The following is a 13,965-nucleotide window of genomic DNA, read 5'->3' as shown; positions in this document are numbered from 1 at the left end:
ACATCTCCTATTTCTCTTCCATTAACACATGGATTTCTGGGTTTTAGGAAATGGGGAAGAGCTGGGAGGATGTGCAATCTGAAGATGATCAAGAGATACGAGACACCAATGAACAGTATGAGAGTATTTTTTACTATTTATATTAAAAAAGGTTATATTAGGGCAATTTGTTACATGTCTTTTGGAATATCTAAATTTGTGATGTCCTTTAGCAGAGACTAACGGCTTACTATTCCCAGCAGTTGTTTTTCAGTCTGGTTGTACAGTGATAGGATTTACTGCTCTTTGGATTTATCCCTTCTCTATTTGAATTTTTCTATCTTCTTAAATGAAAAGTTATTCCTAATGAGATCTCACTGGTTTCAGTGTTTTCTGAGTTTTAAATAGTCGTTTATATTTTCATCTGATGAGCAATCTTCCATTACCTTCATTTTTGCCATCTGTCACCTAATAAACTGGATTCACCAATTGTTCTTTTTTCTTAGGGATTGGTCTGACTGGGAAGAACACCCAGTTTCTGCGGTTTGTCTATTTTGTGACAAACAGGCCAATGAAACTGAAAAGTTACTGTGTCACATGAAGGTATGATTGTAAGAAGTTAATGAGCATTTTGTCCTTTTTCTTTAAATAATACCAAACTTACACCGGTATGTGTGCTGTGAGGGAACCCACCTGTGCATGAGATTTTGCGAGATCTCACACATGCACAGTGGGGCACTAGGCTGACGCATTATTGCTTCCTGCTTCACCTCCATAAGACAGACTGTGCTATGTCAAATAAAACTACTTCATCTGTATATGAAATACCAAACCTGTAAAAGACCACTAATAGCCATAAACTCTGGTTTTGCATATTAAATTGATGAGTAGTGACACACATGGTTAACTAAAAATCGTAAAAGTGATTCATGGCAATCTTTGTTTTGTGTGTGTGTGTGTTTCAAAGCTGTTACAAATCAATTTATATGCAAAATACTATTTAATATATGCTAAGAAAAATATTAATAGCTCATTTAAGTATTATTAACTAAGGTTGCGTAAGACAGGTCATAAAATGTTTAGTCACCTGGGAGAGTGCACAAAACACAATAAAAACAAAACTTGTTAACAACACCTTCAACTCACACACTGCAAAAGAGTGATTTAAATGTTTAACAAATATGTATTTTGTCTCTGCTCAGGACAGTCATCAGTTTGATCTTCAGAAAATAAAAAAAGACCTTGGTAAGAAAAGTTAATTATCAGTAATGTTAAATTATGTTCTGTACACACACATACATACATACATACATACTACTATAGGTGCTGGCAATATGACCACTAATTATATAGATCTAAGGGTAAAGCATCTTCATTGCAGTAACCATACACACGTCTCCCATAGCTATATTTGTTATTCCAGTACAGTATGTATCAAGTGTTCCCCCACATCTTACATTACTTACCTTCTTCCATTGTATGTACTATATTTGTAATCCCCTAAATGTAATCCCCTCAATGCAGAATATCCTGGCACCTTATAAACAAAGAAGAGTAATCATCTGTGTGACAAATCTGAGCAACAGAAGGATGTAGTGGAGTATAAATGTAATGTCTCCCATAACTTGATTTTGAAAAGTTTGTCTGAACTGTGTCTGAAAACTAAGATCGGTGTTGATGTGTTTATGGCGTAAGTCTATGAAACAAACAAAACTATGCATAAAATACAAGAAAAAGTTGCAGCTATGTGAAATATTCCCTTATGTATGTGAATGATCTAATGCTTCTAAGATTTACAGATGTGCCTTAATGTGCACGTTTAGGTTTATATAGATAATATAAAGAAATCTCTTGTCTTAAAATCCAGGTATCATTAGTACTTTATTGCAGTCCCGAGTATAACACAATGCTATTCTAATTCTAATAGTACAGTGTTGGTTATATTTATAGATGCATATCTCTCTTAATGTTTGGGTGTTGGTCTACTATATATCTATTTAAAGCCTTTTATGTGTTATTCCTGATACCACCCACTGATATTTGAGCCAATACCTAACATACATGATCAATTCCCTGTTTCAGGGTGGAATTTGCTTTGATGTTATCAGGTTAATCCCAAGATCTGGTCCTTTATAATATAATTGTTGATCACTTCCAGCTGGGAGGGGTAGGAGGTAGTTACTGTATCTCTGCCAAACAGGAAACTTTACTTATTTTGGGCTGCACCCACTCTGCGGAATAGGATGCAGCATAAGACTTTTCTATAGTCCACATACCTTCAAGCATTCCCTGGAAACTCATCTCTTCAGACAAGCTTATACAATTCCAGAACCACCCACATACCCTCCATAAGCTCTTCTTACCCAATTACATCTCCTCTATACAGTCCACACATAACTTTACATATTTTCTCCTTCTTCACTTTCACATCCTCCTGACCCTAGGCCAACATTCCTGTGTGACTGGATCATACAGCTCACCAAGAAAATCTGCAATCTGGTTGGACCAATATGTAATATGTAGCACTTATCCTTGTGTATCAATGCCTATTTCCTTATAGATTGTAAGCTTGTGAGCAGGGCCCTCTTACCTTTATGTCTGTTTGTTATTACCCAGTCTTGTTCTATTACTGTTTGTTCCCAATTGTTAAGCACGAGGTAATATGCTGGCACTATAAAAGTAACTGATAATAAAATAAATAAATGAATAATCATTTACAGATTCCACATGGTCAGCTCTGTAATTACCATACCAAGTGAATATGCTTTGTATGCACACAAACTACAGTGCCTTGCAAAAGTATTCACCCCCCTTTGCATTTTTCATGTTTTGTTGCCTCACAACCTGGAATTCAAATTGATTGTTTGAAGGTGTGCATCATTTCATTCACAGAACATGCCTACAACTGTGAAGTTGTGACTTTTTTATATTGTGAATCAAACAACATTTAGGACAACATAACAGAAAACTTCAGCGTGCATAACTATTCACCCTTCTAAAGTCAAAACTTTGTCGAGCCACCTTTTACGGCAATTACAGCTGCAAGTCGCTTTGGATAAGTCTCTATGAGCTTGCCACATCTTGCCCCTGGGATTTTTGCCCATTCCTCAAGGCAAAACTGCTCCAGCTCCTTCATGTTGGATGGTTTCCGCTTGTGAACAGCAATCTTCAAGTCTGACCACAGATTCTCAATTGGACTGAGATCTGGGCTTTGACTAGGCCATTCCAACACATATTTAGATGTTTCCCCTTAAACCACTCGAGTGTTGCTTTAGCAGTATGCTTCGGATCAGTGTCCTACTGGAAGGTGAACCTCCGTCCCAGTCTCAAATCACAGGCAGACTGAAACAGGTTTTGCTCAAGAATATCCCTGAATTTAGCACCATCCATCTTTCCCTTGACTCGAATCAGTTTCCCAGTCCCTGCTGCAGAAAAACATCCCCACAGCATGATGCTGCCACCACCATGTTTCACTGTGGGGATGGTGTTCTTGGGGTGATGGGATGTGTTGGGTTTGCGCCAGACATAGCGTTTTCCGTGGTGGCTGAAAAGTTACATTTTTGTCTCATCTGACCAGAGCACCTTCTTCCATACATTGTGTCTTCTTATGTTTATCACTAAGTATTGGCTTTTTTCTGGCCACTCTTCCATAAAGCCCAGCTCTATGGAGTGTACGGCTTATTGTGGTCACATGCACAGATAGACCAGTCTCTGCTGTGGAACTCTGCAGCTCCTTCAGGGTTACCTTTGGTCTCTGTGCTGCCTCTCTGATTAAAGCCCTCCTTGCCAGGCCCTCTCTTGGCAGGTTTGTTGTGGTACCATGTTCTTTCCATTTGATAATGATGGATTTGATGGTGCTCCGGGGGATCATCAAAGATTTGGATATTTTTTTATAACCCAACCCAGAATTGTACTTCTCAACAACTTTGTCCCTGACTTGTTTGGAGAGCTCCTTGGTCTTCATGGTGTGATGCCTCTTGCTTAGTGGTGTTGCAGCCTCTGGGGCCTTTCAGAAAAGGTGTGTTTATACTGACAGATCATGTGACACTTAGATTTCACACAGGTGGACTTCATTTCACTAATTGTGACTTCTGAAGGTAATTGGTTGCACCAGAACTTTTGAGGGACTTCATAGCAAAGGGGGTGATTACATATGCACATGCCAATTTCCAGAATTTTATTTATAAAGATTCTTTTTTACATATATTTTTCTCATTTCACTTCACCAAATTAAACTATTTTGTGCAGATCCATCACATAAAATTCAGATTAAAAAAAATAAATAAATTACAGGTTATAATGTGACAAAAAAGGTAAGAAGCCAAGGGGAGTGAATACTTTTGCAAGGCACTGTATATTGATTATAAAACCTATTTGTAAGTTAGTCAGGACTGTAGAAATTGTAGAGTCAAGGGGCCTGATTCAGAGACTGATGCTAATGTGATCACAACTGCATTTCCGTATGCAACTGAGCTGCAAAAATATGCTAATGTTAGCAAAGATCACCTGAGCATAAAGACGCCCACTGCTTCCTTCTTACCTGCGTGCGATGACTCATACCTGCATACACATCGGTAACATCGAAGCACATCGGTGGCAGGTCTGACCTGCCGCAGCCTTGGGTGCTCTTCTGACACTCAGAGCTGTGCACGCAATAGCAGTGGCTAATTTATGCCCACCCATGTAACGGCGTTTAAACGGACAGGCACGCCTGCGTTTTTGTGACCACTGCCCATTACCACCCCCAAACGCTTCCAGTCTGTCACTCGCTTAGAGGGGTATTCAATATGAAAGGTTAACTTCCCTGGCGAAGTTAACGTTTCATATCGGTGTTTTTTTCTGCGTAAAGGTATGGTGCGCGCTCCCGCTTATCCCCATATTCAAAATAAAATTAATGAAAACGGCAAACTCCGAAGTTGGATTTCCGTAAAGTTACGAATTTTTCCTTAAAATAATTGTAAGACCCCCCTAAAGTTGTAAAAATATGGGGGAACACTATGGGTACCCACGTTTTAGCCTTTAATTGAAAGTCGGGGATTTAAATAGCCGCAGCAGGTGTTTTTTTTCCGACATTGAAGAAGTGATGCAGAAGAGCACTTAGGTTATTTTTTTTGTTTTTTTAAGTGGTCCCATCAAATTTGGGGTACATGAAAATGGGTACTAGCATATTTTGGTGTCCCTAAAGTAATTTTTTAAAAATTCTGCATTTGTGCACCTGCCGCTATAATTCTATTCTAGAAAACACCTGCCGCATACTTGCAGAATAGCCCTGAACCTATTTCCCTATTGTTATACAATTTTTTCCCATTTTTTTTTTCACCCCAATTTTTTAATTCATTTTTTGGGGTGTCCCTATTTTTTTTAAAAACGTTTTTTGACACAGTTCTTTTTTAAATGTCATTCCCAGGGGTGCAGGCTATTTTTTTTTAAGCCTGCACCCCTAAACCCCAATTCTGCACTTTTTTCGACACCTATTCAATGGTGAAAAGTTATCACTGTTTTTTATCAAAGACTTTTCAAAACTGCGATAAGTCTTTGAAATTGAATATGGTGTAAAACTAAAACAAGTGATATTAACGCAAAAACGTTAAAAAGTGCGATATTAACGCAAAAAACGATGTTATCGCACCCATATTGAATACCCCTATTAGTGTGTAAACTGGGGCAAAAATATGTTGTCTGCTTAGTTTAGGAAAGTCCATAGGGAGATTGCTAGCAAAAGACAACTGCTTAGCTTATTTACTGTCATTTATATAGCACACATATTACACAGATCTTTAACTATTTTACCCTTTACTGGCATTTTCCATTCCTATAAATAAATAGATGAAGTTTTATAACACAAAATGTATTTCTTAGGTGTATCACAGGCATGTCCAGTGGAAATCAATATATATTTGATTCCATATAAAATATATAGAAAATAAAACCGCTCTTGTAACAAAGTGTGAGAATTCAAGGAGAACTGAAAGACCTGACAAGTTCTACTAAAAGCGCTGTGAGATAAATGCATGCACTTAATTTACATTGATATCATTTGTGGCTGCCCTTCATATGTCAGACTTATTTCTAGCACTGAAAACGCTGATTTTACTGACTTGTTTTGTTTTTCACTTGACAGCATTGAAGTTCTATCAGCAAGTCAAATTAGTGAATTTTATTAGAAGGCAAATCTATCAGCGTCGATGCTATGGCTGTCAAGAGAGGTTTCAGTCGAAAACAGAATTAATAACTCACATGGAAGGAGCCAAACACCTAGGAGTTCTTCCGGAGAGATCCTTGTGGGATCAACCTCAGTAAGAATACCAAACTCAGCTTTTACATTTACTATTTGATGAGTGCAGACATTTTGGCGTAGATGAACTAAGCCGTGGAGAGAGATAAAGTACCAACCAATCGGCTCTTAACTGTCATGTTACAGGCTGCGTTCGAAAAATGACAGGAGCTGATTGGTGCATTATCTGCCTCCACTTTATCTCTCTCCAAGGCTTAGTGCATCTACCTGTGTGTCTGCTAATGACTGAAGAGCCACTACTTACCAACCCCTGGTATCTTTTATAGTTAACAGCAATATACTGTATGTCAGTGGCAAACGCAGGACTTCCAGAGGGGGGTTTCCAAATGCTTAATTTTAGAGCGAGTGTGGCCAGTCAATGAAGAGGGCAGAATTAGTACTTAACCCGCTTTGATAAGCATCATACAAAGTGTTACGTGTGTAATAATAATTCCAGCATAGTCAGGACCAGTGATCACAGTAAGCCATTAGATGCATCAGTAGTGCCATCCTGCCTGAGCTGAACGTATTTATTTTAGATGTGGGCACCATTCCAGACTATTGGAGCAAGTCCGGGAGCCTGGAGGAGCAACAGAAGAACCTAGCACTGTCATGGACATATATATATATACTGTACATATTGGACTCTATAGCAGTGCATCTCTAACAGTGCATGTTTTCCAGATCTCCTAGTAGGAGCACAGATTATTTATTACTGGCTGATACATTTTAAAAGATCCACAGGTGGTGCTAATTATTTCATTTGTGATACTGAGAAGAACATACAGCACTAGTAAAATTCTATTATAGTACTATTTCTATTGTGGTCATGGTGTGGGCTGGGGAGGGGGGTTTCCAGGCAGACTGAAACCCCCCCTGTGTTTGCCTATGCCTCCCTCCACTTTTTCTATAATTGCATGGCCGCCATATGGAAAATGAGCCTCATTTGTTTTTGATTGTTGTAGAATATTTGATTACAAATGAAACTAACAAATATTTTTTTTTTCTTTTATAACGAAATACAACATAGAGATAACTTAAAAAGAAATATATACATATAAATAGAAAAATGTTTCCTGACCCTTGTGCAACAAAATGTTCACACTTCCTTCTATGTGGCAGGTACTACTTTCCCACCTATGAAAATGATTCCCTTCTGTGCACCCTGTCTGACAATGAGGAGGACGTAACCGCACAAGATCAGGGCGATGAGATCCCAGTTATTGGAGAAGATCTGTCACGTCTTGAAGCACTAAAGCAGGCCAGCATATTAAACCAGCTTATACATGACAGGGGCTTGAGGAGCTAAATGTATAATATGCAGACTGCATATTTGTGTTACTCACATTAGGAGGATGGTGAGAAATGTTACCAGACTAACTGAATATGAAAAGAACACTGTGCTACAAAATGGGACAGAATGAAATTTCACATGGAACCAGCAGGTGGTTCATCTTTATATAGATTTCTCTTTATTCCATATTTCACCTACTCCTGTAAAATGAAGGCTGCATGCTGTGTAGGTGTCAGCCGCTCGGGCATGGCACCGGGGAATACGCTTTGCATAGCTGTCAAGATACCTGTCATCTAATTAAGCAAATTAATTCCATATCAGTTCAATACACTAGCTTAATTGCTGTACTTGTATCATTGTCGACAGATATGTGGTTTAACTAAAATATACAATGTTTCAGTAATGCTTCATGACATCGGACATGAGTATATGATGTGTGGGTGGGGGTGTGTATGTATGTGTGTGCATGTGTGTGTGTGTATGTGATAATATACAGTATGTATATTAAACGGTCCGTGCAAACAATGTCGGCGAAAGAAGCAGCCACACTGTGTTAATCTGTACAAGGATAGACAACCGCACTGTCAGACTGATGCATTTTTTTATTTTTAACAGTAGTGACAAATGAGCAACATACGGTATGTCTAACATTGTTAAATGACTCTAGCACCATTTAGAAGACTTGAAAAAAAGAGTACCAAATAAACTACTTATATGATAGCAATAAAGCAGGTTCAGCAGTCATCCCAGTTTTTTGGTTGTTTTTTTAATCACTTTATTTTCATGCAATATTACACAAGGGATTCCAGTACCATGGCAAGCAGTTACACAGAGTAACACATAAATATTTGATTAATACATCTGGACTAGCACAGACTTATTTGTAACTGACACTAAAATATGAATTGCCATAATTTACATGTTTACATTGTGGAGGGAAAGAGTGGGCAAGGGTGTTTGGTAGGTACTGGGGGATATAACGCTGGGACCTTTGTGGTTTAAGGTAATTCTATTGTTGTTTCATGCACTGTCATATATGTGTGAATTCTATGATTAGTACAGTATGTTAGGGTAAATAATACTAACTAAGGCATTATATAAGTAGGTCAAAAGGTCTTCCAGTGAGTCACACTGCAAAGTAGACCTATTGAAAATGTACCAAAGGCACCATGTTTGAATGAACTTGTGTGACTTGCTTCAAATATGCTTTGGTCTTTTTCCATTGCTGCTAGTTGTCAGATCTTACTGTGTAATAGGGGTGGAATGGGAGAATCTTAAGCATTTCCAGTGATTACACATTGGACATCTGGCCTCATTAAAATTTTTACAGCTAATTTGCTGTCATGCTTGTCTCACCCATCAATTTGTAAGCCCACGAGAAAGGACCCATAGTTTTTAGAGGTTGAGGCTTCAGTTACATAACTAATGGATATGCACCTATTTTATGGCAGGTTTATCATATATGGAGGAATGTACTTGTTTCCCTACAGCCTCTTCAACATTTGAGGAAGCAGAATAATAAATCCTACAGTATGGGACGTGGGGACTTGTTACCACCTTTAATATACTTTTATATGATTTCTATCTAGTGTGGGTGGAGATGGATAATGGTGAAACTTCTCCTTCTGATAGACCAGACATGTTACTTTGGTACTCTGCCCATGTTTGCCTCCCACTAAGATTACATTTTGGGGTAACAGTCTGTATCATAGATTATAGTTGATTGTAAAAATTTACTATGCCTTTTGAGAGGGGTTTATGGTGGCATACTGCTTTGGAGTTAAAGGTCTGGCGATGTATACATTTGTGCAAGAGCAGGGTATACCGCACTACAGATACGAGTACCCAACTTTCTATTTTCAATGAGGTTGCCTAAACTCTTTTAGCCTGTGTAGTGTCACTTGTAAATTAGGGGTTTATAATAATGTGCTTCCCGTGTAGCTAAAGGAACATACAAGAAAGCGGCAAAGTGCTGAATTTGAGAAGCAGTTAACAAAATGCCTTTCCTATAGGTATTCAGAGGGTCTCGCCAAGGGAATTAAAATTTTATTGCTAGGTATTGAGATGATACCAGTTTGATGCCTTTGTTAAACCATGATAGGAAATGTGCCATATGGTGCTGATGGAGGGAACTCAATATTCTATTCCAGTAGCTTTTAACGGAAAACACAGTTTAGTTTTGGTGTGGAATCTGCACGTAGATATACAGTAGAACTGAAGAACACTATATTAGATGGGTGTAGATTGAAAGATCTACAGTAAAAAGGTAGACAATGTCTAGATAGACACCAAATTTAAGACAGTCAGTAGGTTGACACACTAAAGGTCGACAGGTACAAATGGTCGACATGAAAAAAGTAGACAAAAATGGTCGACACGTTTTTGTTTTTTTGTTTTCTAACCCTAATCTTCACCCTAACTCTAACCCTCCCCTTGGTGCCTAATCCTAACCCTCCCTTTCAGTGCCTAACCGTTGGGGTAGGTGCCTGACCCTATCCGTCCCTTCTAGTGCCTAATCCTCCGGTAAGTGCCTAACCCTCCCTCCTGGTGCCTAACCCTAACTGTTGGGGTAAGTGCCTAAACCTAACTCTAACCCTAAAAAAACCCCAAAAAACATGTTGACCATTTTTTTTGTCTACTTTTTTCTTGTCGACCTTTTGTACCTGTCGACCTTTTTACATGTCGACCTTTAGTGTGTTGACCTTTTGTCCCTGTTGACCTATTGACTGTCTAACATCTGTTTTCTATCTAGACATTGTCTACCTTTTTACTGTAGATCTTTAGACTGGATCCCATATTAGATTATGGTTTTAGACCAGTTCAATTTACAGATTCCATTTGTTGCTAGACCTTAACATTTGTACACATAATGGTAGATTAGTTCCTGGTCCAGATTCCAAATGTAAAGATAAATACTTGCTAAAAAATAAATCCTTACAATATGTAATTTATTTTGTAGCCTGATGTCATCAATTACCAAGCTTCACACTGGAAGTATGTGGAGTGGGATTGCCAAGTGCTATTTGTTGGATGGATGCACCAAACTGAAGTGAGCTCACTGTTTCTCCAAGGTCTTTTATGTCAGGACTGATGTTCACAAAAACGCAAGACTGAAAAGCAACAAAGAAAAAATTGTACAGATATAGTTGAGTGTAATACAATAGACTTATACCCCATCTCCATTGCCGCACTAACCCAGGTCATGCCTAATACAGTATGAGCTGATTGGATCTGACACGGGTTGGAACCGTGTTAGAAAACACAGGTCGGACCCGGGTTTTTGTTGGAAAAGGGGTAAAAGAGATATCTGTGCTTGAGATGCATCCTGGGGTCTGTGTGAGGTTTTGAACGGGAGTGTAACATAGGTATTACAGCTTTTAATTGGTCCTCCTGCTCACACCCCTGTAGCTATTTTAAAGTTGTGAACAAAAAAAAATCCTCCACTTTAGATGACACTGCACCAAGTCCCCAAAGATTAAAAAAATAATAATAATGATATAATATAAACCATTTGTACTATTTAGGTCTGGTTAATTACTGACATTAACAATAAATGAGAATTAAATGTATTCAAACATAAAGAAAAACTAAATAGGAACCATGCAACACTGTGCATCGTATGAAGAAGATGCAGTAACAGAATATTGTTTTATGTGTAATTGTTTATTTGGCTTGTCATTTCAACAATAAATCTATTATGTAAGTATTGTTATAGCTAAAAATAGTTTATGACTTAAAAAAACCAGGTAACACAGTTGATCACCCAATCTTATAATATACGATGAGTTGTATAACCACGTCTTTACATTGATCTGCGTCATCTGCCTTGTTCTCTTTAAAAGGATATTAAATTAGTTTTCCACCATTATATGAAGTGTTGCTGGTGGATATGTCAGTCGTATTTGTATGTGATGATGAATGTGCCAAGCAGAGTGGTGGTTGCTAAGTAGTTCTTGTATCCCAAGAGCTGTGATAGAGATTATCAACAGCAAATGCCAAAAAAATCCTAGGAGCCAGTCATCAGGTGGCTCTTGCTCTTCTTCCTGGTGTCTCCAGCCACCTCATGGTATATATTGTGCTACACATCAGTGATCAGTACCTGCCCTCTCCTACTCTCCCCTCACTCCCCCTCCCTCCCATAGCAATCAGCTGCAGGTATGTGTGCTGAGAGGGGTTAAGTTAATGGGGACTAGTGGGAATATCAGTGAAATGTTGGGTAATTATAATGTGGGGGGCTTCTTATTCGCTGTACTTGCTATAAATATAATGCAGCATTGGTGGGGGCTATTAATCCAATGTGGGAGAGCGAATAACTTAATGGTGGGGCTTATAGTGCTACATTTAAATGCTATTAATGCTGTTTGTGCTTTTAAGGGGGGATAGGTCTTTATATTAAATGTGAATGCTACCCATTTAATTTTGTAGCTGATTTGGGGAAATCTATTCATTACATTTGGGCGCTACTGAATTAATATTGGGACTGGCTGGTAGAAAATGTCTGTTTATTAAATATGAAAGTTATCAATTTAATATTAGGGTGGATGGGGAGGCCCTATTTACTAAATGTAAACACAATAATTTAATATCTGGGGTGGGTTGATCCTAAATAAATGTTGATGTCATTGATTTAGTGTTGGGACTGGTTAAGGGGGGTGTGGTCCAGAGTGTTCACATGATGCTCGGCCTTCCAGGAGGTGAATCATACCTACAGACAGAGGACCTCATTCAGACCCGCTCGCATCCAGCGTATGCAAATTTGTCAAAGTGACGACATGGGAATCGATCGCTTGCCAAGGCATAAGCACACCCACTGTGGCTGTGCGAGCGATCGCTCTGTGTATGCAGACACCCATTAGCGTATGTTGAGACGCCCACTAGCGCACGTCATCTCCAGGAAGTGCATTAAAACATTGGTACATCGAGCACCATCGGTAGCTATCGCAGCACTTGTGGTTGCCTTACCCTGCCGCAAGCACTGCGAGGACTTCAGTGTAAAAAACAGGCATGTGACGTGTACTATGACGCTGCCTGTTAATTATGCATGCCTTAAAAATGGCGTTGAAACACCGAGGCACGCCTGCGTTTGCACCTCCACGCCCCCGTTATTAGTGGCCTGCCCCTGTTACCAGCCACAAACGGCCTCTCCTGTCACTCATTTCACTGGGCTGTCTTTGCTGAGCGAGCGAGCTGCGGTGGCACAGAGTAGTTTGCGCACGCGCAGAACGAAGCGTGTGCATGCGTGCCCACACTCATAGCGATCTGCACACGATCAGCCGATGTGTACGATTTCCCTTGAAACTCTCCCCGGCAGCTCTGAACACGATCACCACACTATCTGCACACGATTTGGTGTCCAATCTTCATACGATCACTCCTGCAACCAGACTTTCACAGTGCATCGCCTCCTAGATTGTCAGATCTGCCCTACTGCACGGCAGATCTAACGATGCGATGCGCGACCAGAGGGGACGCGCATTGCATCGTGATCATGAGTGGGGACTCACGATTTACTCAGGATTTGGCCATATTTTATACGATCTGTTGTTCCAATGTGTCGGAATCGGCCAGATCGGGTAAAATATCGCTATGTGTGTGGCCAGTTAAGACACTAGTAGAAGCGAGTAGTGAAAGCAGTAAGAACAGGTTGGTGTGAGCAGCACTGTTGCCAACTATTCTAAGTCTGATGGGACAGTCCTGATTTTGCAAGGAATGTTTGGAGGTGTGTCCTGCTTCATGGTATTCATAACGTGCAACGGAACCTGTCCAAACTATTTTCCCATTACAGCCCCTTCATTGTGCAACAAGTCCCAATGTTAAATTGTAGCATTCACGTTTATAAAAGTCTGCATATTAATAATGTATAAACATCAAAATATTTTCCAATATTATTTATGTAAGTTGTTAAATGTTTTAGTGCAGACCAATGTAAAATGTTTTTTTTTAGATTTTTTTCTGGATATTTTTCTACTTGTCACTAGTCATTATTTCACATGGATACAGTATGTACCGTATAATTTGGAATACCATACCCAATGTAAAATAAGGAGAACAAATTCATTACCAGAACGTTGATATTACATCATGACAACCGTGGACTCGGGAGAGTGAGCTGTACATTTCAATTCACAGTATGAGTTTTGGTTCCCTTTTGTTAAACACCAAAACTACACCCATTGGATAAAATATATGTATTTTCCAAGATTTAGAAAAATCTGGCTAAGATGGGTTTTGAAATACAAAGTGATAAAATGTGCAAAAATTTAAAACTTGCCACTCAAAGGATTAACTTTCATACTTAAAGCCTTTAGCTAACATTGCAATTTAAGGGGATTGCTCACATTGGAGACTTGTAAATGAACTGTACTTAGTGTACCATAACCTTTTGCTGCAAACATTGCTTAGAAAATGTACTGAAAAT

General features: G+C 39.0%; 2 protein-coding genes across 2 annotated transcripts in view; one reads left to right on the top strand and one right to left on the bottom strand.

Moving 5' to 3' along the window:
* Positions 1 to 8,291, top strand: part of ZNF277 (zinc finger protein 277) — a 105,709-nt gene extending 97,418 nt beyond the window's left edge. The window contains exons 8-12 of the mRNA XM_088457715.1: positions 48 to 115; positions 486 to 582; positions 1,182 to 1,224; positions 6,101 to 6,275; positions 7,376 to 8,291. Of these exons, the coding sequence (XP_088313841.1) occupies positions 48 to 115; positions 486 to 582; positions 1,182 to 1,224; positions 6,101 to 6,275; positions 7,376 to 7,562 (570 nt within the window). The 3' untranslated portion in view covers positions 7,563 to 8,291. The remainder of the gene's footprint in view (positions 1 to 47; positions 116 to 485; positions 583 to 1,181; positions 1,225 to 6,100; positions 6,276 to 7,375) is intronic.
* A 2,023-nt stretch (positions 8,292 to 10,314) lies between these two features.
* The window catches only part of LOC148538035 (uncharacterized), an 87,520-nt gene continuing 83,869 nt past the window's right edge, over positions 10,315 to 13,965 (bottom strand). Inside the window, exon 14 of the mRNA XM_088457703.1 lies at positions 10,315 to 10,657. Within this exon, the coding sequence (XP_088313829.1) occupies positions 10,517 to 10,657 (141 nt within the window). The 3' untranslated portion in view covers positions 10,315 to 10,516. The remainder of the gene's footprint in view (positions 10,658 to 13,965) is intronic.

This window comes from Taudactylus pleione, unplaced genomic scaffold, assembly GCF_031769625.1.
Source record: "Taudactylus pleione unplaced genomic scaffold, aTauple2 ptg000041l, whole genome shotgun sequence".
Classification (NCBI taxonomy): Eukaryota; Metazoa; Chordata; class Amphibia; order Anura; family Myobatrachidae; genus Taudactylus; species Taudactylus pleione.
This window is presented reverse-complemented; position numbering and strand designations above follow the sequence as displayed.